At 36.0% G+C, this 22,587-nt stretch overlaps 2 protein-coding genes and 1 pseudogene across 3 annotated transcripts; 2 read left to right on the forward strand and 1 right to left on the reverse strand.

Annotated features, from left to right (window-relative positions):
* Positions 1-2,252: 2,252 nt before the first annotated feature.
* LOC107718467 (natural killer cell receptor 2B4) lies at positions 2,253-7,426 on the reverse strand. 2 transcript variants are annotated; one of them, XM_016525556.1, is made up of 4 exons: positions 7,292-7,426; positions 2,908-3,228; positions 2,538-2,834; positions 2,253-2,445 (listed from the first exon to the last, which is right to left on the reverse strand). In XM_016525556.1, the coding sequence occupies exons 2-4, from the start codon at positions 3,182-3,184 to the stop codon at positions 2,288-2,290; spliced, it is 732 nt and encodes a 243-aa protein (XP_016381042.1). In that variant the 5' UTR covers positions 3,185-3,228; positions 7,292-7,426; the 3' UTR covers positions 2,253-2,287. The 2 variants fall into 2 exon arrangements, with proteins under 2 accessions (XP_016381042.1, XP_016381041.1); XM_016525555.1 differs by lacking the exon at positions 7,292-7,426 and adding an exon at positions 5,625-5,688.
* A 30-nt stretch (positions 7,427-7,456) lies between these two features.
* LOC107718460 (SLAM family member 5-like) lies at positions 7,457-11,157 on the forward strand (annotated as a pseudogene).
* Positions 11,158-15,537: 4,380 nt separating this feature from the next.
* Positions 15,538-20,685, forward strand: LOC107718468 (uncharacterized). Its single transcript, XM_016525557.1, has 9 exons — positions 15,538-15,654; positions 15,811-15,849; positions 16,488-16,526; positions 16,603-16,644; positions 16,728-16,757; positions 18,724-18,762; positions 18,884-18,910; positions 19,380-19,742; positions 20,170-20,685. Exons 1-9 carry the CDS (start codon positions 15,597-15,599, stop codon positions 20,307-20,309), a joined length of 777 nt encoding a protein of 258 aa, XP_016381043.1. The 5' UTR covers positions 15,538-15,596; the 3' UTR covers positions 20,310-20,685.
* The last annotated feature ends 1,902 nt before the right edge of the window (positions 20,686-22,587 follow it).

Consider the following 22,587-nt stretch of genomic DNA (forward strand, 5'->3'; position numbering starts at 1 on the left):
GGGGGGGTGTTAGAACGAGGCGTTTTAGGTAGGCGTGGCTGACTCTTAACTTTTATAAAGAATATCTCTTTGGATTTGAGACTTTAGTCTTTGCAACTTTACAGATCTTCTTTATGCACCAAGAGCTTGTAACACTCCAAAGAGAAAGGAAACATTGAAATTGCATCATATGACCCCTTTAAATGCCAACTGCATTCTTCCCAGAAGCTAATTGTAATACCACGTGTGTTTTTAATAAATAATTACACCAGTAAAAGATTAACTGATAATTGCATAAATGCACAATGGAAAAGCTTTGATTATAATGATAATTTACTACATTCAATACAAAGGAAAGCATTGCATGGCATTATTAAAACAATATCAAGACAAATCTCTCAGTGACAACCATCGTAACACATAATCCCATAATCAACATTGATGACCTTTCATAACAGGGTAGGTAACCACTTGTACTAATGGTGCATCAGCTCTGTTGAATGAATAAGTGCACTGGAGGAAGTATATGATGCAATACACAGCAAGATAAGACTTTTACTGAGGGTTGCTAAAAAGTAAACTTGGTTCTCAAACAAAGGTGTGTAATTGTGCCGCAAAAGTTCAAAAGTTCCTGTAGCTCGAATGAGCCCACAGATAACTTTCTGAACGTTGTGGGTAACCGTATCAATGTACTGCCAGTAAAGGGCAAGTTCTTCTGAAGTCGCAAGTTGTTTTTTTGCAAAACTAACCAACTTCCTGTCAAGGCTTTAATGCTGACAGGCCACAGGGACAGGTCTGCTACCTACCAAGACCACAAAAACAGAAGAAAGTGTTTAGCAAGCAGAGCGTAGATGAAAGAAAAAAACCTTTAAGTAAAAATATGATTGCACAAGACTCCAAATTAGTTATGAGCTCTGTGCCATGTTGTGTTGCAGGGCATTCTTAAGAGTATAAAAACATTAACCCCTTTTGTCTCAAGATGCATATTAGTAATGTTTTTTAAGGCACGTTTATAAAAATTACTTAAATGTTCTAATTGATAGCATGGCATAATCCTGACTTAGTCTAAACTCTGTCTGTGAAACCAGGCCTATGATATATGTATATATATTTTTTTTCAATATTATACTTAAACAGAGGTTCTGTAGTCTGTTACTGATTCCAAATAACATGAAAAAAATTGTAGTTAGTAACATAATCCATTACATTACACATTTTAGGTAATATAATCAACTACTTTAAATGTTAAATAACATGAAAAAAATTGTAGTTAGTAACATAATCCATTACATTACACATTTTAGGTAATATAATCAACTACTTTTTGATTACTTTTGACCCAACTCGTTTATCACGTTGATTTAAATAGGATAATCTTATCATATTGATTATTATCATATTGAAAGAAAAATGCAAAGAAAAAGAAGTGCATTGAACATTACATTATGTCAAGGTTTACCAAACTGGGGTTTGTGAAGGAACTGCAGGAGGTTTGTGAGTTTAATGAAAAGCTAATAATTAATTAAATCATAAAAATGGTAAATTAAAATAAATCATTTTAAAATAACATCAGTCAAAACAAAACTCTTATTTTAAAAAAAATATATATTTAATTTGTTTACCTGCATGTAAATACATTAGGCGAAAGAGGTTTTGCTGACAAAAAAAAAAAAAAGTTTGGGAATCCCTCCATTAAATGTAAATAAGAAATAATGTGAATTTGTGGATTTTAATGTGTTTGCAAGAAGACTTCCAAAGACATGGTAATGCGTGGTTAAATAACTAACTGAGTGATAATTAATGTGTTTATCAGTTTATCAGTAGTTGGTGCAATGTTGAAATGTTAAGAAAATACTTCTTAAAATTGAAATGATTTCTGTAAATCCAGTGGTCAAATGCTGTGTGTCCTCTCGAATTTATGTTTAATTATAGCCACTTGATAGTGACTGGTCTTTGTGTGAACATCCACAAAACTGGAAGACTTTGTGAATATATATTCAGAATGTATAATAGGCTATTTTAGAAAGGAATATTTAAAAGATGAAAATAAGGAATTAGGGAGAATCAATAAATTATGAAAAATGTATTGCTGTTGTGTGAATATGTAATCAATAAATAAGTAACTGTAGTCTGTTCACAAGTATTTAGAATGTAATTTAATCTAATTACAAGTACTTAATTTTTGGAATCTGATTACGTAATCCAGATTACATGTAATCAGTTACTAGCCAGCTCTGTACTTAAACTAAACACAAACATTTTGTATTTCACTCCCATTTTTAATAGTTTTTATTCTTGCTACAGTAAGTCAGTTATGGTCTGATAATGATTTCAGAGCTCTTCTTTTCTGTTCAGCTCTTCTGGATGTGATGTCATAAACCAGAACGACAACAATAGCCACGCCCACCAGAGCAGAGACGACCAATTGGATCACAGCTTCAGTTGAATTACAACAGCAGACACATTCTGAAGGAAAAAGAAGAACTAAATAAATATCAGTATGTGGAATGATTGATAATATGCTGCTGATGTGCTGGTCAGTGATGGTTTGATGGTACCTGAACATGGTTGACAGAGTTCGCTGATGTCCAGATGTTGAGTCTGGTTGCTGATGGGATTGTTGAGCACACAGCTGTAGGTGTTTTTATCCTGATATTCCACCTCCAGAGGTAGAGAGAGACTGATGCTGAGATCAGACACACTGATGCTGGACAATAAACTGTTTCCTTTGTACCAGGAGAGAGTCACATGACTCACATTCACCACTGAACACAGCAGCACGCATCTGGACGCTGATGATCCTGATGAAGGATTTTGAGGACAGTAACTGGTGATGACAGGAACGGGAAGACGAGCTGGAAAACATTAGAGAAATATAAATCAATCAGAATAAATTGTTCGTGTCTGAGTCTGTGGCTTTTTACTCACCAATGACGGTAACATTGAAAGTTTTCCTTGACACTTGTTGTCCAATCATCTGTGCTTTATAAAGTCCAGAGTCTGTGGTTCTGGTGTTCGTGATGGTGAGAGATCCAGTCTGATGATCCAGCTGCAGTCTGTCTCTGAATCTGTCATGAGTTTCAGAGATGACTTGGGATGATATGTTGAGTTTAGCGATACAATAGTCTCCGCACATCCACATGATCAGATCGTCCTCTTGTATTTTAGTCACACCAGTCGGTAGGGTGAACGAATCGCCCTCCATCACCGACAACGACTCGATTTCATCTGCCTCAACCCCAAACACACCTGAAACATGCAAGAGCACTTTCTCAATCTGACTAAACCGCTCGTGTAACTTTCTGCTGGTTCACTACTTCAGAATTCATTATCAAACCACTTTAGCACTTTGCACGCACACCAGGCCGGTTTTCAAACGGTCAGAGTAAAACCACAAATTTATACGATTGTCAATGAGGACAAAGCCAAAAAAAAAGAAGGAAAAAACGAAACAAAACATGGCTTAAAGTTTCATCTCATTGGTGAAGCTAGCTTTTTTTTTAAAAAATAGCTTTTCAGTATCACAGCTGTTTTATTTATATTAGTAGGATATGATCATTCATTGTGAAATGCTACAGCGTTGTATGTTAATAAATATGCAGTGGGTAGTAACCAGTGTTGGGGGTAAATCATTACAAGTAACGCGAGTTACGTAATCAGATTACTTTTTTCAAGTAACTAGTAAAGTAACGCATTACTTTTTAATTTACAAGAAAATATCTGAGTTACTTTTTCAAAAAAGTAACGCCAGTTACTTTGTTTTCCCATTTGACTGACAGCTCTCCTGTCCCCATATTGGGAGAAATCGGAAGTGCAGAGGCATTGTGTGCGCTGTGTGAACATGATGTAGTTCTAGACTAAATGTGAATGTGCATTAATTCATACCACTCACAAAAAACAGATTTAGTATTCATCAAAATGAATTAAAACAGTGAACTGCAAACTCAGAATATGACGCAAACCTGCAATAATTAAATATGTTAAATAACACAAATGTATCCCATTTTATTAACCAATGTCTTTGCTGCTGACCTTTGATGATCCAGTTCAACCATACTTATAGGAAAAAATGACTTTAGATAAATTAACAATTGTGCTTCATTGTTTTTTTTTTATTGCTGAAGAGTGTTCTTCTCCTGCGTTCTACTGTACAGACGTGAATTTACTTTTGCTTCAGCCTGAGGTTTATTCATTACACTTTTTGGTGTGAAAGGGCTTTTATATTTGCTATAAATAGAACTTCTTATATTAAAAACAATCAAGCCCTGCTTATATTTAAAAAGTAACGCGAAAGTAACGCAAAAGTAATATAACGCATTACTTTCCATAAAAAGTAACTAAGTAACATAATTAGTTACTTTTTTAGGGAGTAACGCAATATTGTAATGCATTACTTTTAAAAGTAACTTTCCCCAACACTGGTAGTAACTGATTACATGTAATCTGGGAAAAAATGTAGTACTTGTAATTTGATTATATTACATTTAAAAATACTCGTGATCAGACTACAGTTACTTTTTATTGATTACATACATATTAATCACACAATAGCAATAAATTATTCATAACTTATTGATTCTCCCTAATTCTTCTTTTCGTCCACCTTTCATTTACCTTTCTAAAATAGCCTACCTAAAATTGAGAGGTCACACAACATTTGACCACTGGATTCACAAAAATAATTTCAGTTTTAATAAGTGTTTTCTCAACATTTCAACATTAAATCAACTACTGATAAACACTAAATCACTCAGTGGGTTATTTAACCATGCCTGTGGAAGGCTTTTGTCTTAAAATGCATGATATGTATATATATTTCATTCTCTTTGTATTTTTATATCAGTATGGTACATGATTATCCTATTTAAATCAACGTGAGAAACGAGTTAGGTCAAAAGTAATCTAAAAGTAATCAAAAAGTAGTCTGATTATATTACCTAAAATATGTAATGTAATGGATTACATGGATGCAATGGATTACGTCACTAACTACAATTTTTGTCATGTAATTTGGAATCAGTAACGAACTACAATTTGCAATTCAGCGTAAAAGCCTCACTCACTCAAATTAATCATTTGGCGGTTCGTGCAAACTGCAGTCACAGACCTTTGACACGTTTAGCCAGTTGTTATACTGTCCTAAACTCACCATCAGTTCACCATGTCAACAACTTCACAGTATAAGATTAACAGAAATAAGCCAGATATATTTTAAATTGATTACTCTGCAGTCCGAATATAAAGATGCATAGTACATATAAAACACCATTAACACATGACAACAGGTTTACTGATAACCAGCACTACATTAAAATGATGCATCCAAAATGCATTTTAGGGGTAGAGAAAAAAAGCTTTTTTCCTTCAAATTATTTTTTCCGTAAAAAATTGCTTAGCACATCAGTTTTAGCATAGCTAGCTATATAGCTTGCTAAACATTGCAACAAAAAAAAAACTAAATAAAAAAAATAATAAAAAATTTAAAAAATTAAAATTAAATTATCAGTAAAATGAAAATTAAAACAGGTTCAGACATTTTGATAGCTGTTGTAAGGAAATGTAAACCCTTTAGTAATTTTAAACAGTTTTTACTCCATTTTAAAACTGCAAGAGCTAAAAAGGCTTAAAAAGGCATTTTTACTTACCAGCGAGGTGCCAGAAGCACAAACCAAACAAAACAAACCCATGAAGCATTTTTATCAAACGTTTGCTGTGCTGTCTGAGAGAACATCACTCGAAATGTGACCAGTCCTCCCCTATTTTACACCCTCCCCGTGCACACGCACTAACTGTGCATTTGCATTTGTTCTACTTGCATATTTAACTGTTGATAGAAAGTATTCTATACGTCTTCTCTTTATTATTTATGACAGCCAATCATGTTTAGGGTGGGCCTATATGTCAAAACTGCTTATATTAAAAGAAGTAAAACTCAATATCTTACTTTACTAGTGTGTAGACTGCAACCTACTAAAGTGCAATTTCTCGTAATGTTACATTGGTTTCAATATTAAATAGTCATTGGCAAATGGATACCTAATTTTAAATATTATTATTGTTGATAGACTAACTACTTTAACAGTTTATTTATTTTAACAGGAAAAAGTCTGTGGTTCATGTTAGCAAGACAGGAAGAAGCCATTCAACCGCATGCAACACAGACACAAACACAAGCTATTCCGTCCACTCGACAAAACAAAACCACATTTCTGTGTAGCCTAGATAAAAAGAAATCAGATCCAGGTTTCAGTTAACTGTTGAAAAAACCAGCATATGCTGGTTAGGTATGTTTTGACGCTGGGATGCTGGTTTAAGCTGGTCCTTTGCTGGTTTATGCTGGTCCTTTGCTGGTTTATGCTGGTCCTTTGCTGGTTTATGCTGGTCCTTTGCTGGTTTATGCTGGTCCTTTGCTGGTTTATGCTGGTCCTTTGCTGGTTTATGCTGGTCCTTTGCTGGTTTATGCTGGTCCTTTGCTGGTTTATGCTGGTCCTTTGCTGGTTTATGCTGGTCCTTTGCTGGTTTATGCTGGTCCTTTGCTGGTTTATGCTGGTCCTTTGCTGGTTTATGCTGGTCCTTTGCTGGTTTATGCTGGTCCTTTGCTGGTTTATGCTGGTCCTTTGCTGGTTTATGCTGGTCCTTTGCTGGTTTATGCTGGTCCTTTGCTGGTTTATGCTGGTCCTTTGCTGGTTTATGCTGGTCCTTTGCTGGTTTATGCTGGTCCTTTGCTGGTTTATGCTGGTCCTTTGCTGGTTTATGCTGGTCCTTTGCTGGTTTATGCTGGTCCTTTGCTGGTTTATGCTGGTCCTTTGCTGGTTTATGCTGGTCCTTTGCTGGTTTATGCTGGTCCTTTGCTGGTTTATGCTGGTCCTTTGCTGGTTTATGCTGGTCCTTTGCTGGTTTATGCTGGTCCTTTGCTGGTTTATGCTGGTCCTTTGCTGGTTTATGCTGGTCCTTTTGCTGGTTTATGCTGGTCCTTTGCCAGCACATGACCAGCATAAACCAGCAAAGGACCAGCTTAAACCAGCAAAAGGACCAGCAAAGAACCAACTTAAACCAGCATCAAAACATACCTAACCAGCATATGCTGGTTTTTTCAACAGGGCAGAAACTGAGCTAGTCAGTCTTCTCTTGATCTGCTTATAGAATGTGATAATGAAAACCAAGCCAAATACCAATACTGTTTTTGTTCCTAATACAACATTAACCATTTTCAAAAATCAGACCTAATTTTATAAGAACAGACATCATTTTGATAAGAACACGTTAGTTTGATACTTTGATTTGAGGTCAATCTGATTTCATGTTGACTTACAGTATGTATATTATGCACCCACAAAAAGTCATATCAACTCCTCTGTTTTCATGGTCATCAGGTGGAAATGCATTGCACACCTGCAGGACACAAACACACACACAAAAATGCGTTTTACTGCGTTGAACGACTCGTATGAGGTAAAGTTACCGGTACTTTATTTTATTGAAAACAGCTCTGTTATCTGAAGCCCACGTGATTACACGTAACTGGGAAAGTCATAAGGAAAAGATAAGTAAAGCTCAAAACAGTTATAAAGTTAATGTTTTTGTTTGCAGGGGACGACGTGACTCAATATCCTTCAGGATCCCACGGGAGGAACTTCCTGACATTTTGGATGCCACCCGCCATAAAACTTGAAGAAGAAGAACTTCCTGACATTTATCGAATTCTTTCTTCCGTTCTTCGGAACGCGTATTTCTTGGCTTATCAGCAGTGAAATAATAAGGAATACGACTCCGAAGACGAATATAATTCACAAATGAATTTCAACGGGTACAAAATATCTCTATACAGTGTTAAGTCGGTTACATACAATAATGTTAGTTAGAAAAGCGTGTTGTCGCTGTCCGCGCAGGTGTGTCTGATACGAGCTAGTTAAATGCTAATCACTCGAAAACACAACGTAGCATTTTACTAACTACACTCATCATCTTTACTCACCAAAATGAAGACCCCTGTTTTACTTTTATGCTTTTTGATCGCGAAAGGTGAGTATTTAAAAAGCTTTAGGCTTTCAGTTTCACTTTGTAGCTCTTTAACAGCTTTGCTTGAATTTAAGTGTGCATTTGTAATCAAACTATATATGTAAATTTATTTTGTTGTTGAGCGATATACGTAGGTGTAATATTGACATAATTTATCAACCACAATCACACATATCTGCTCATTCTGTGTTCGTGTACTACTACCATTTCCCACAAACAGCTAGCCTACTAACCTTTTGAACTTGATCAAGTCTTATTAGCTGATTAGCATTTGGATTTGCTTAACGTTGTCAGTCTGAGCAAAGGTTTCTGTTTGTTCTCCAGGTGTGTTTGGTGCTGATGTGAAGTCAGTGATGGAGGGAGATTCTGTCACGCTACACACTGATCTTACTGATTTACAGGAATATGAACTTATACTGTGGACATTTGGACCTGGCAGCACCCGTATAGCTCAGATCAATAATGTAGTCAATAAAATCTCGCTATACAATGATGTTCTTGATGGGAAATTCAGAGACAGACTGCAGCTGGATGATCGGTCTGGATCTCTGACCATCACAAACAGCAGAACCGAAGACTCTGGACTTTATGAACTGCAGATCATTGGTGGAAAAGACGTCCCACCCAAGAAATTCAGTATTTTTGTTTCTGGTGAGTCGTTTTGTAGTTGAATTCCTGTTGATTTCGGTGTATTGCACCATTGAACCATACTGAGAACACTGTACTAGTCAGTCAGCAGGTAAAATGCAAAATTAGCCAAGTCGCAAGTTACTTTGGTAACTTTACGATCCTTAACCATACTGAGAACACTGTACTAGTCACCTGAGTCAGTCAGCAGGTAAAATGCAAAATTAGCCAAGTCGCAAGTTACTTTGGTAACTTTACGATCCTTCAATCATCCCATATCCTCTTGGAGACAAAGCCAAGCTGAATGTACAGTATCGGGTTTCTTTTGTAAAGGGTAATATGAGACCTGAGTCACAGCCTGGTATGTGTAATTTGTGGCGAGTGACCCAGAGAGATAAAGCTAGTGGAAATTTTTCAGTTATGTAGGTGATGTTTAGGACTTTTAAAATTGTATCTTTTTACTAGTATTATGGTTTATTTCCTAGTCACTGAGATGACATGGATGCTGGTTAATAGATACGTGTAAAACTCAACTGCACAATTTTGGATTGTATGTTTATTCTGTTGTGTTTTCCATCTCCAGCTCCTCTGCCTGTTCCTGTCATAAGCAGTAACTCTTCAGTGTTCTTCATCATCATCATCATGTTCACTGGTGTGTTCAGTGGTGAATGTGAGTCATGTGACTCTCTCCTGGTACAAAGGAAACAGTTTATTGTCCAGCATCAGTGTGTCTGATCTCAGCATCAGTCTCTCTCTACCTCTGGAGGTGGAATATCAGGATAAAAATGCATACAGCTGTGTGCTCAACAATCCCATCAGCAACCAGACTCAACATCTGGACATCACTCAACTCTGTCACACATGTTCAGGTACAGCAGCGCTGATATTAACCGATTTGTCCACTGGAAGCTTCTGTCACCAAGACAAATTCCTTGTGTGTGTGTAAGCACACTTTGCAATAAAGCTCTTTCTGATTCTGATTTGTTCGGTTCTATACTTTTTCTACTAGCACATCAAAAGATTTATTTATGTTTTTCTGATCTACTGTTTAATAGTGGATGCATCAAGTTTAACCCCAGAAGACGGCTTATCCTTTGGTCACATGGTGCTGATCTGCGTTGTTATTGTAGTTACTGTACTAGTCTTGGCTGTAGTTGGGATGTTCAGTATCTACTGGAAATATAGAAAAACAGATCAACCGGGTAAGTTCACTCACATTTAATAGAGATGAATAATCAATAAATCATTCACAAGATGAGCTTTATTGTGCAAGCATGTAATTTTTATGACATTTACTGTATGTAATTGATTTACTTCACTATAACTGATTTACTTACCGGATTCATTTTTTTCCGTGGTTTATTGCACTTTTAATATCTTCTTTTAATAACAAGCATGTCTCACTCTTTGGTCATTCATCCAAGTTTATTTATCGCTCTTATTGCTTTATCAGAATAGTATTGGTACGATTTGTTTGAAAAGTAGATTGCGCACCCCTAATCCAGTCTGTAATCAAATGCCATTACAAAGTTGCTTCTGCTGTGGTTATTAGCACTTGTACTGAATATTTACTCTCTGTCTAGGTTCTCCAGGTGATGATTTGGCTGAGACCGATGAACTGAAGACAGTGTCAGTGAGGGTGGGAGAGTCCATCACTCTAAACACTGGTGTTACTGCAATACGAAGTTTTGATGTGCTGCAGTGGAGGTTTGGAGAATTAAACACAGACAGCACAAACCCATTCACTGTCATCGCCAAACTGAATGAACCAAACAATTTTGATGGTACTGGTCATGATGAGACATTGAGACACAGCTACAGACGCAGAGTACAGCTGGATCAAAAAACTGGTTATCTTATAATTAATGACATCAGACCCACAGATTTTGGCATTTATAAACTAAATATCTCCAGGAATGGGAGAAATATGATTTCCAAGTCATTTATCGTCCGAGGTGAGAAGCTCAAATCATTTAGAATAAAGATCCATTAACACTGTGAACAAGTTAGATGATCTGAAATGACCAATTAATTCATGCAGCTTTGTTTCAAACAATAATCTTTTGATTTTTTTTTTACAGATTCCTCAGAAAACGGAGAGAATGTTCCAGAGGAGACAATAACATTAATGAATGGAGAGATTACTGCAAACACTCGTCTATAGCGACTGTTACATTATCCTTATTTATATAAAACTTCTCTACTTTTATGAGCCTTTAAAACTAGACAATGTGTTTGAAATGAACGCTGCATACTGTTAACCTGTGAAAAGTAACATAACAAAGGGTTGCTTTTGACTTTACACTAACTTTTGTTGTTGTTTTACAGTTGATGGAATGTTTTATGCAGATATTCCTGTTACATTGGTGTCAATTTTACAGTTTGATCAGTGTTAATGAACAAAACATTTTTGAACGGTTTCTGCCCTCTAATGGACAATCTGTATTTAAGGGTGTGTGTTTGTAAATAGTTGTAACCAATAATGTGAAGGAGAGGCTGCAATTTTGGTCTGAATGTAATTTCAGCCTCATTAAGGACAAAGTATTAATTTATTTTATTACTATTTAATAATAAAAATAAAAAACTTGTTCTTTTAAAGTAATTGTCCTATAAATTTAGGGAAACCCTTAAGGAAAACCTTATTCCATAAATGCAAAACACTATATATATAGTTCAGTCATGAAACTAGATGGCGCAGGCGACAGGTTGTTAACATAACTGATGATATTCAGAGAGTTAAACGGCTTTGCACAACTGATTGGTTCATGCTGCATATGCAGCCAATGAGCTTAATGCCTTGCATTTATATGGCTGGCTAGCATTCACTAGAGATTCTTGCAGCGCGCTTTCAGAGTTTCTCTGAAACCCTCCACCTTCCCCAGCTCCACCTGTATAGATCTGCTACGGGTTATTTTATATGCTATTTGTGCAGCAGCAGCATGTCTTAAATACTCACGGCACCGTATCACCATATGCATTGGCAGTAGCAAGTTCCTGTACTTGCTTGCAGCAGCAGCAATAATCTACAACTACAGCAATAACCAACAGCAGCAGCAATTCAGCAGCAGCAGTGTAGCAGATCTATTTCGCCGAGACCAAATACATTAACATTGTCAAATCCATCACCATGCTAAAATCTTCCGAGAGTTGTCATGATTGAAATATATATATACACTAGTCAACATTTGAAGTGGATCAAAACCTTTCACCAAAGTTGTCCTAAAACCAAAATGTGTTCTTGTCTTAGGACAACTTTTATGAACTTTTTTGATCCACTTCAAATGTTGACTACTGTATATATATATATATATGTGTGTGTGTGTGTAATGGAGTTTAAATAATGTTAGTTAAATTCATGCATAAATTGGGAAAACTCGCCATTGGCTGTTGCATTACTCGCATTTGCCCACATGATATTGCGGGGCGGAGCTACCTCATCAGCACCAGATATCTCCCTGCTACTAAGACTTCTCATGCAACATCGATGCAATGTATTCTAACCAGCCTTTTGGTCGTGTTTGTCCCAGTTTTGTCTGTCAGGCCCAGTAAAGCAACCTTGGGTGACCATACACCTGATCTCAGTGTGAATTACTCCCCAAAACACACACACACACACATACATATATGTTTTTTTTTTTTATCCTGATATTCCACCTCCAGAGGTAGAGAGAGACTGATGCTGGACAATAAACTGTTTCCTTTGTACCAGGAGAGAGTCACATGACCCACATTCACCACTGAACACAGCAATGAACATGATGATGATGATGATGGTGAAGAACAGTTTCTTCTTATGACAGGAAAAGGCAGACGAGCTACAAAAGATTAGAAAAATCAGAGTAAATCAAATCAACTAAGTAAAAGGGCTGCAAGTCACTGTTTAACATTTATTAGGCCAGTGTGCTAGAAACTTGTAAGCACACTGCAGTACTAGTCACCAATTACAACTGGGCTATTAATCAAACTATTCAAACAAAAATTAAAGTCTCACAAATGAAGTAAAGAGCTAAACACATCAAAGAGTAAAAACTATATTAGCCTGGGTTAGCACAGGTTATTCTACTTGTTTGCTCTGCTGTGTGCCTGTATCGATTTATCATATTACACAAACTATGCATTGTTTTGACACTGTTGCAGCTAATGCTTAACATTGAAACTTCGAAATAATTTGAGGAGCGTGCACTAATATTTTCAGTTCCATTCGTTTGTCTCAATGACACGCCCACAATATGGGAACTAATGAATATTCATGTAAAGAAACATAATAAATGTGATAACCCATTTTTTCATAACATTCCATCCTGGAGTTTTTTTGTTTGTTTGTTTTGCTTGGGTCCTTTCTAGTGAGTCCTGTTTTACTCAAGGCCCAATTTTAAGAGTACATCTTAAGGTCTGTGCTATGTGATACGTCGTGCAAAGTCAATGGCCAGGGCCAAAGAGGCTTGAAATTTTCATGCAAGTATATCTATATCAGGCATAAGTGCATGGGTTGTATAGAAATCATTAATGCAGAGCACAAAAACTATTTGTGTGTTATGTTATATTGTACATTAACAAATTATGTCTTCATTTACATGGACCAGGAAGGTATAAAATCACCATTGGCATATATATACATACACACCTTTGTCCTAACTCTTTGATAAACTAAACTACAAGGAGTTGGTCACTCCCTTTGCCAAAGGACTCTGACCTTTCTTTGATTCAGAACTCAGATTGTTAGGATAATTAAAAATATGATAACAGAAGACCTACACCAGATTTTGGTTCACCTGTTTGCATTTCACATACTTACTGTGTTGTGGTTTTGCGATTGAATCTCTATCTGAATAACCATTTCTATTTGTTCTGCAGGTGTGTCTGGTGCTGAGACAGATGCAATAGAATCAGTATCAGTGATGGAGGGAGATTCTGTCACTTTACATACTGGTGAAACATAGACAGAAGATCTGAAAGTGTGGACCTTTGGACCTGAAAATACGGTCATAGCTATGAACTCTGAAATTAAGATATCTAGAGACAGATTTCTGGTGAACCAATCAACTGGATCTCTTACCATCAAGAACATCACAGCTCATTTTTCTGGAATATATCAATTAAATGTCGTCAGGAAGAGCACATACAAGACATTTAATGTTACTGTCTATGGTGAGTAGCTCAAGTCTTTCAGTGGAATTATCTACTTTTAAGTTTGCATTAAAATAAATGTTACTTTATCATTTAAAATGTAAAGCAATTATACTTCCTAAAGGTCTATGATATGTTACTCAAGTTGTTTGGCCTAGTGATCTACTGTAAGTACTTTTGTAGAGGGGGCCGACATACTGATTGTGCGTTTACACTGCATGCTTAATGCACATATCCGATCTTTTGACCATATCTGATTTTTTTGGCCCACCTGCTTACATTCACTTTAGACACGAGTGGTATCCATTCAGTCAGAATTTGTGCTGCAGAACATCCATGACAGCTGTTGTCCATGCAGGCAAATAATAATGGCCACTCGACGTGAATTATAAAGTAATTTTAATTGCATGGCCATTTAAAACCCAAGGCTCTACCATGTCCATAGTAAGGCGATCACTGACAATCATTCTGGGCAGGAATTAATGTAAACACAAATACTGAATATCAGTCGTGTCTAAAGTGAATGTAAACAGACATTATATGCATTAAGACTTGCAGAGTAAACGCAGCCTTTGTGTATACACGCGTGCAACAAATTCTGATCTGTGTCAGATGTGAGCAAAAAAAATCTGAAGATTGCATTATTATTTAGATTCTGACTCCTCCCCCTACTCTTCCCCATTGGAAGCAGCACTTCTTAACACAGAAACACTTAAACATTAAGAATGTTATGTTGGGACTAAAGCGATAGATTCATTGACTAACTTGTTTAAAGTTATATCTATTCTTTCAACTCCTGTCATGATCATGTAAACTTGGTACAATTTGCATGCTATCAACGCAGGTTCATTCACCTCAAAACTCAAAAGGATGATTTAGACAACTTTACAACTCAAATAATGTATAATTGACTGAATAATTCATATAAGAGCTTTAACAAAAAACTTTATAAAAATAAAGCCAATTATTTAAAAAAAAAAATTATGCTAATAGATTTCAATAGCCAGTGCTTTGTTATTTGTGAACATTTCAAACTACTGCATTAAAGCGTCATTCAGATTTCTTTCAGATAAACATATAGATTTACCAATAAATGTTGATTTATCTGAAAATTATATTTTGCCTGTTTATTCTCTAATGCTTTCCAGCTCGTCTGCCTGTTCCTGTCATCAGCAGAGACTCTTCACAATGTTCTTCATCATCATCATCATGTTCATTGCTGTGTTCAGTGGTGAATGTAGGTGATGTGACTCTCTGCTGGTACAAAGGAAACAGTTTATTGTCCAGCATCAGTGTGTCTGATCTCAGCATCAGTCTCTCTCTACCTCTGGAGGTGGAATATCAGGATAAAAACAGCTACAGCTGTGTGCTCAACAATCCCATCAGCAACCAGACTCAACATCTGGACATCACTCAACTCTGTCACACATGTTCAGGTATGTACACCAATATAAAAATATGGTACTCCTACAAACTCTAAATTCTAATAGCAAAGCTCAGCTAAATAACTATACTAAGAAGGGCAAAGAGTTCAACAGGTCACACAGCATTTATATTACTTTTGTAGTGCATTATTAATGTCAGCTGATTAACTTTCCATTTTACGGATGCAGTTATGAACATAACCATGGATACATCCTTATAGCTATACTAGTGAAAACAAACAAACTCTGTGCCAAATAGTCTCACAGCTTAAATGGCATCAGTATGTCACAACCCTATATTGTCAGTTCCAGTGCATCTCCACAAGTTTCTAATGTCTCTACTTCTCTATTACAGCACAAGGACTGTCCTCTGGCATTAAAGTGGGGATAGGTGTTGTTGTCTTCCTGCTGGTAGCTGGGATGGGTGCTGTGGTTTACTATTGCTACAACAAATGTGCCAAAGCAAAAGAAAAAAATGGTAAGTGTTATACATACGGCTGATACAATGAGAAAACTATGTGAAATACCTTTGAAAAAAGTTAACTTTGTAACTACAAAAAATTGCTTGACTGTGCTAGAATTGTATTATTCTGCTACTCTTAATTAATTCATTGTTTAATAAAGTGATTAACAGATCAAACTCCTATGGAACAAGCTATTCCACTAAACAATGGTAAGGTATTATATTTCTTGATATACTGTATATATTAACACCTGACTGTTGTGTTTGAATGTATGAGATGTGGCTTCATTCATTTTACCCATTTCTGTTAAGGACATAATTGTATATTTGTCTAAAGAATTAGAGTTATGTCCAGCATATGAAATACTGGGTTACTGCCTGAGAAGGTACAGAGTTAGTACAAAACCAGACTTAGTCCAAACCACAATCTTTTTAGCAATTAGCTAAATGGCCATTGCAAGTAATGCTATGGAAACCTGACGTCACAGTGCAATGCATTGTGGGATTTTAGGATACGGGGACATTGACGAAAAATAGATTTTCTATTAATGAGAATACACGTATTATTCCATAAAGAACAATTATGCAGGGGAAATTTGTGTTTGTATAACAATTTCCAATATAATACTTAAACTGAAATCAACATCCTGACCCTCAAGAGCCAAAATGTATAAAATTCTAGAAAAAAAATAGCGAGTGAGAAAATCACTTTTTGCGGTGAACTAAACTAATTTCATCCCAGAGAACAAAATGAGTGGTCTGAACAAGAACAAAACAAAAAACAATAACACTGAAACCACAAGATGTGATTGACATGTTTCATTGAATTAAGTCTGAATATTGAACAGGTCGAGTTCTTGGGGAAGAAGCTGATAACCCAAATAATGGTAATATATTGTATTACTGTGTGCACTGAATCTCTGTGTGTTTGAGGACAAATCATTTTAACATCTTTGTCTTCAGTAGTTGAAGAAATTGCTTATCAGCAGAGAGATTTACCAGATGGTAAGTTACTGTAAAACAATGTGCATTTTCATTGTCCATTACATGTAATCATAATTAACAAAAAATGATTATTGTTCAAACAGGTCAGGAAGAACGTGGTCCACTTATTGACGGTAAGATGTTGAGTTTCAGTTGTGTGCTTTTGCTTGTAAAAAAATCAGCCCTTGAAATATTAAGATCTGCTATTTTTATAGTAAACAGATGACTAATTAGGAGAGATATTTATGATCATTTCGACAGAGAAAAGCAGAGTTTTATGCTCTGAAGTAAAAAATATGAAAGTCACAATCAATATTCCAGGGTTTTGTGTTTATAGATGGTATCGTGTTGTTGGCTAGGTTTGGGAAACCCAAAGGCCTGATGGACGATTGATCTGGCCATCATTTGCATGCTATATTTTAAGTACACTAGCTTAGTATGTGGAAGAGAGCAAAATTTAAGATGTTCACTGAAAAGCTTCCCCTCTGCAGTAGCCATAAGTTTCTGCCTCGGGTTTAATGATATTTGGAAAAGTGCAGGCTTTGGGACATACTGTACTACTTTGTCATAATTTAACAGACTGCTCTGATGCTTGGTTACATGCATTCTGTCATAGTTACATAGCCTTGTCATAATTTACGTCTTTAATTTAATATCCTACTGTATTAGAGAGAAATGAAGAAGCCAGTTGTGGGTCTTTAATGCAGAGAACTCTCCTGATATTTTTGCATAATGACAAATTAAAAATGTAATGACCAAATGTATCTTTATGAAAGTTCACAATGTTATTGCAGATGAAATTTTATTTGGATTATACTGAATATTCGTCAGGTTAGATGTTGCTTATTAATCATTCAAACCCTATCTAAACCGCTCCACTTAACCATCGATCTTACATATCCAGCATGTTTGTAGTTTTTTTAATTTATTATTATTCATGTTTGTAGACATAATCAAAACATCATCCAACATGCAATGGGTTGTGGGCAATATTAGTTGTTAGAGTGTGCACAAATCGGCACTTAGAATTTACTCTGGAGATTGGGTACCTTTGGGATACAAATCTTGTGCTGACAATCTTGTGCTGATAATGTCTTTTGCAACCAGAGTTTGTGCATTAGTGATCGCAAGCACGGCTGTCAATCATGACATCCCACCCAGTTTTTATAGCATCAAATAACTAACTAAAACCAAACATATTGGAAAAAATGAGCACTTGAAAATACACCAGTGTGATAAGCGTAATTGGATCTTTTGGTTTGTCTCGCGTCCCATTCGATTGCATGGAGAAGAAAGGGTTTATGACCTATAACTTATTCTAAATTGGAATGCTATTTAAAGGAACACTCCACTATTTTTGAAAATAGGCCCATTTTCCAACTCCCCTAGAGTTAAACAGTTGAGTTTTACCGTTTTTGAATCCATTCAGCCGATCTCCGGTAGCACTTTTAGCTGTAGCTTAGCATAGATAATTGAATCTGATTAGACCGTTAGCATCTCGCTCAAAAACAGACTGCTCTGATGCTTGGTTACATGCATTCTGTCATAGTTACATAGCCTTGTCATAATTTACGTCTTTAATTTAATATCCTACTGTATTAGAGAGAAATGAAGAAGCCAGTTGTGGGTCTTTAATGCAGAGAACTCCTGATATTTTTGCATAATGACAAATTTAAAATTTAATGACCAAATGTATCTTTATGAAAGTTCACAATGTTATTGCAGCCTTTAAGATGGATAGTATGTGAATTGAGACGAGGCATCTGAATTTCAACAAGTTTCATTTACATACATAACAATTCAACTTCCTGCATGCTGTGGCCAGTTCACTTCAAATTCACATTCATGAATTGAAAGAGAACCTGTTCTTTCATAATTTTGGCCAAATCTGGATGAAACTTTTTTTTTTATTAGATATTAGCCCACAGTTTCTTTGTATGATTGTAGGAGGTCAGACATTACTTTAAACTAAATTAAGTTGACCACAGGGAAAAATAAATCTAATAAATAGAGCAAAAACAAAAAGGAACGAAAGTGCAACACTGAAACCACAAGATGTAATTGACATGTTTCATTGAATTAAGTCTGATTATTGAACAGGTCGAGTTCTTGGGGAAGAAGCTGATAACCCAAACAATGGTAAGATATTGTATTACTGTGTGCACTGAATCTCTGTGTGTTTGAGGACAAATCAGATTAACATCTTTGTTTTCAGCAGATGTGATCATAATTAACAAAAATGTGATTATTGTTCAAACAGGTCAGGAAGAATGTGATCCACAGCAGGGTAAGAATTGAATGATACACCTCCATTACACCACCAACTGTGAACAACTTTACCATAAATTGCATAAATCTCAGGTCTATCTCAGGAATCTATCCTGGCTCACTGATTTAGCTGTTTGACAACCTGAAGTTGTTTTGTTTTGTATTCAACAATTCAAACTCTATCAAACACTTTTGTGAGATTTTAGCTTGAAGAGATTGTGCTAGCTTTGCTTAAATAAAAAAAGCCTATACTGTTGTGCTCTATATCAGTTCAATAAATGGCAGTTTTGTCTTGAGACCATACGCTAAGACCCAGGCAAAACAGTAGTTTTGTTCCAGGATCAACAAGGATGTTGATTCAGGAACATGTTCTACAAAACCACAGATTTTTTTGTGGCATAAGATTTGTTTGACAAGGCCCTTTCCCAGTTGCATACTACACTACACATGTTAAAACTCTTTTGTCTTGAAAACCTTTTTTTCTCCAGATATGTTTCATTCCGAACCAGATCAACTGAAGAAAATAACAGTGAAGCAAGGAGAAACAGTCACTCTAAAGACTGGTGTTACTGACATGCAGAGAGATGATCTGCTACGGTGGAAGTATGCTGATTCCAGAGTATCTGAATCCACAACCTTATTTAGTGTCATCGCCGTATGCAATAAAAGGACCGCTAGGATCGCAGTAAAGGAAGGTCCTGGAGGGAAATTCAAAGACAGACTACAGCTGGACCATCAGACTGGAAATCTCACGATCAAGAACATGAGAGTCAAAGACACTGGGCATTTTAAACTAGAGATCAAGAACAACAAACATCAGCTGACAAAAACCATCAAAGTCAATGTCTGTGGTGAGAAGCATAAGTATTTAGAAGTGTTTGAAATGTTTCTCTTATTCTTACTCCAGCTTCCATTCTGACCCTTGTGTTTGAGCCTAGTCAGTTATTATAGCCATAGTATTAGTAATAATAATAATAAATATAACAAATTTAGAATATGTTTCTATCTTAAACACTTCACTTTCACAGTAGTAGTGTTTTAATAGCCTCATCTCCAAATAAAGAGTATATAAATCTCCATGCCTGTGTATAATTGCAATAAGGCAGTTGTAATGTAAAAAACTTGCTAGGCCTAACACTGAAACTTGTGTTTGAAATGAAGAGTCAGGTGATGCAGTTTTTCTTTTGACATTAATGTGAAGAGTTTCATTTGCCATACTGTGCAATTGAACACATTCCTTTCTCTCTCTTTTTACCTTGTGATTATGTTATTTTACAGCTTCCACAAAAAAGCAAGGGGACGATCCAAATGAGACAAATTTGTGCTTGATACCAGAAGAGGACCCCAACAACACTAGTACATATACTGTGGAGCCGATGGACACGGCCGATGAGGCCACGGATGAGGAGTTGTCCTAAAGTCATAATAGTCATAAATGGTGGGGAACAGCGACACAAGGTCACATGACAATGCCAATATGGTGGATTTAGTATATACGGATTGTATACTACACGCATGCATACTCACAGAACATACTTTTTAAATGGTTGAGAAGGTGTTCGTCAAGTGCAGTATGTATTGTACAGCATGCAAAAGCAGGCACACATCATGTGTTGAGGAGCTAAAGGTTTTCTTTTGATTTGGCATTAATGGGACAACACACTTCTGAACTGCTAGAATCATTAAACCCTGATTTTTTAAATGTAAACGTTATAGCTTTCATTCTTTTACTCCATGCATGTTTTATGTTGGCCGTTTGACTCCTCTTTTATATTTTATATTTATACACAAGCTTTAAAGACCCTATGAGAAATGTTAAAACTAACAGCTGCTAAATGTGTGGTTATGTGACCCTCTCCAAAGGATTCCTTTAACACAGTTTGTGTGCTTGACGTTTTTATGTAAATATGATTTTAGAAAAATTAGAATATTTTTGTTTTGTTTTGTACTATTGTTGTGAATCATTTTGGTGATACAAGACTCCACCTTAAATATTACTCCAATAGGTTATTAAGGAACCAAGCACAAATAATTGATCAATCCCATAGTAGTATGTATTGGAAAACACAGCTAATGATACATTTTCAATCAAAATTGTTAGAAGCAAAGCTACTATTACTTGGTTACACTCTAATACATTATCAATGCTACTCAGGTACCCTTATAGTATGGTGCTAAAGAATTACACAATACAGTAAAACTATAAATATGCTAATCTCTGGACCAAAATGGCAGTGCCAAAACATTTATGAAGCTCATATTGTACAGAAACTGTAACAGGGTTTATTTGCATCTTATAAATAAATTGGGAGTGATATTGTCATTAATGTTGATGTTAACTTGTAATGTGAGCATGTTGTGACATACTGAGGTTTTAATATTCAGTCTAATGTTTATTTACATACTGTGATATTTGAGATGTTCTTTGTAAATTCACTGTGAAAACACTCAGTATTATGAATGCAATATATTTTAGCGACTAATAAATTATAATAAAACCTCGCAAAGAGTTATTTGTTGATTAATACGTAAAATATAAATGTACAGTCGGTCATTATCTCAAACTAAACCCTGACAAGGTATTACCAAAGGGAAACGTATCTTTTAAATCATAAAATAAATATTGAGAAGTGTTCCCTTCATTCCCAAATGACTGTTTATAACATCATTTAAAGGGATAGTACGCAAAAAAATAAAAAATTTAAATCATGTACTCACCCTCAAGTTGTTCCAAACCTGTATGAGTTTATTTAGTCTATTGAACACAAACGAAGATATTTTCAAGAACATGGGTAACTGAACAGTTGTTAGTACCCAATGACTTCCATAGTAAGGGGGAAAAAACTATGGAATCAATGGGGACCAAAAAAGTTTGGTTATCAACAGCATAACAGCAACTTTTTTGTTCAGCATAATGAAAACTATACAGTGTTTCATGTACTCGTGTGATTTTTGTAGGCTATATCATCGTGCATTGAATTAAGCCCAATTGTCATGCATCACTAGCTTTAACATTTCTATCTTCATTGCAAACTCATAGAAAATCTTTGCCAGTCTGGAAAACTGAGACTTTTCAAAACTCCCTATTTCCTACAGGCAGCTACAAACTAAACAGATAAAACAGTCAACATACAGCAATTGTGCAATTGTTATATTTTGGTAAAGCTGGTGTTTAGCAGCTAGTTTCACAACCACAAAAGCCAAGAGGTCCTCTAAAACCACCAAACCAGACCAGCTTGGACAAGCAAGGAGACCAGTCAACCACTAGTTGGTTTAAATTACGAGCACATGTTGCTGGGAAACCGCAAAGAAAGCGGCAAACACCGCTAGCAAGGAAGTTTATTGTAAAGCATTACCTCAGTCAGGGGCTTCGCAGATGATCTAAGTGTCTGTCAGTTTGGGTTCATCGAGGACCGTAGCACGGCTGCAGATATGCAGTTTGTTGTGGAGAACAGTATCTAGCACAACGTTTATGTGTTTCTTTCCACAAAGGATGCATCTATTTAGCGGATCAAACACTGTACCTATGCTACTAATGTGATGCTTCAGCTTGACAAGCGTGTGGACATACCCCTGTTGAAAAAACCAGCATATGCTGGTTAGGTATGTTTTGACGCTGGGATGCTGGTTTAAGCTGGTCCTTTGCTGGTTTAAGATGGTCCTTTGCTGGTTTAAGCTGGTCCTTTGCTGGTTTAA

The sequence above is a fragment of the Sinocyclocheilus rhinocerous genome, unplaced genomic scaffold, assembly GCF_001515625.1.
Source record: "Sinocyclocheilus rhinocerous isolate Xijiao unplaced genomic scaffold, SAMN03320098_v1.1 scaffold92, whole genome shotgun sequence".
Taxonomy (NCBI): Eukaryota; Metazoa; Chordata; class Actinopteri; order Cypriniformes; family Cyprinidae; genus Sinocyclocheilus; species Sinocyclocheilus rhinocerous.

Bases quoted from the DNA above. Each gene is read 5' to 3' on its own strand.
- LOC107718467 (XM_016525555.1), bottom strand. From the start codon at position 5,673: ATGCTTCATGGGTTTGTTTTGTTTGGTTTGTGCTTCTGGCACCTCGCT. The intron at 3,229-5,624 runs GTAAGTAAAAAT...TGCATGTTTCAG, and splicing joins GTGCTTCTGGCACCTCGCTG to GTGTGTTTGGGGTTGAGGCA. The intron at 2,446-2,537 runs GTACCATCAAAC...TTTTTCCTTCAG, and splicing joins ACTCTGTCAACCATGTTCAG to AATGTGTCTGCTGTTGTAAT.
- LOC107718468 (XM_016525557.1), top strand. From the start codon at position 15,597: ATGGGTGCTGTGGTTTACTATTGCTACAACAAATGTGCCAAAGCAAAA. The intron at 15,850-16,487 runs GTAAGGTATTAT...AATATTGAACAG, and splicing joins AGCTATTCCACTAAACAATG to GTCGAGTTCTTGGGGAAGAA. The intron at 16,758-18,723 runs GTAAGATGTTGA...ATTATTGAACAG, and splicing joins ACGTGGTCCACTTATTGACG to GTCGAGTTCTTGGGGAAGAA.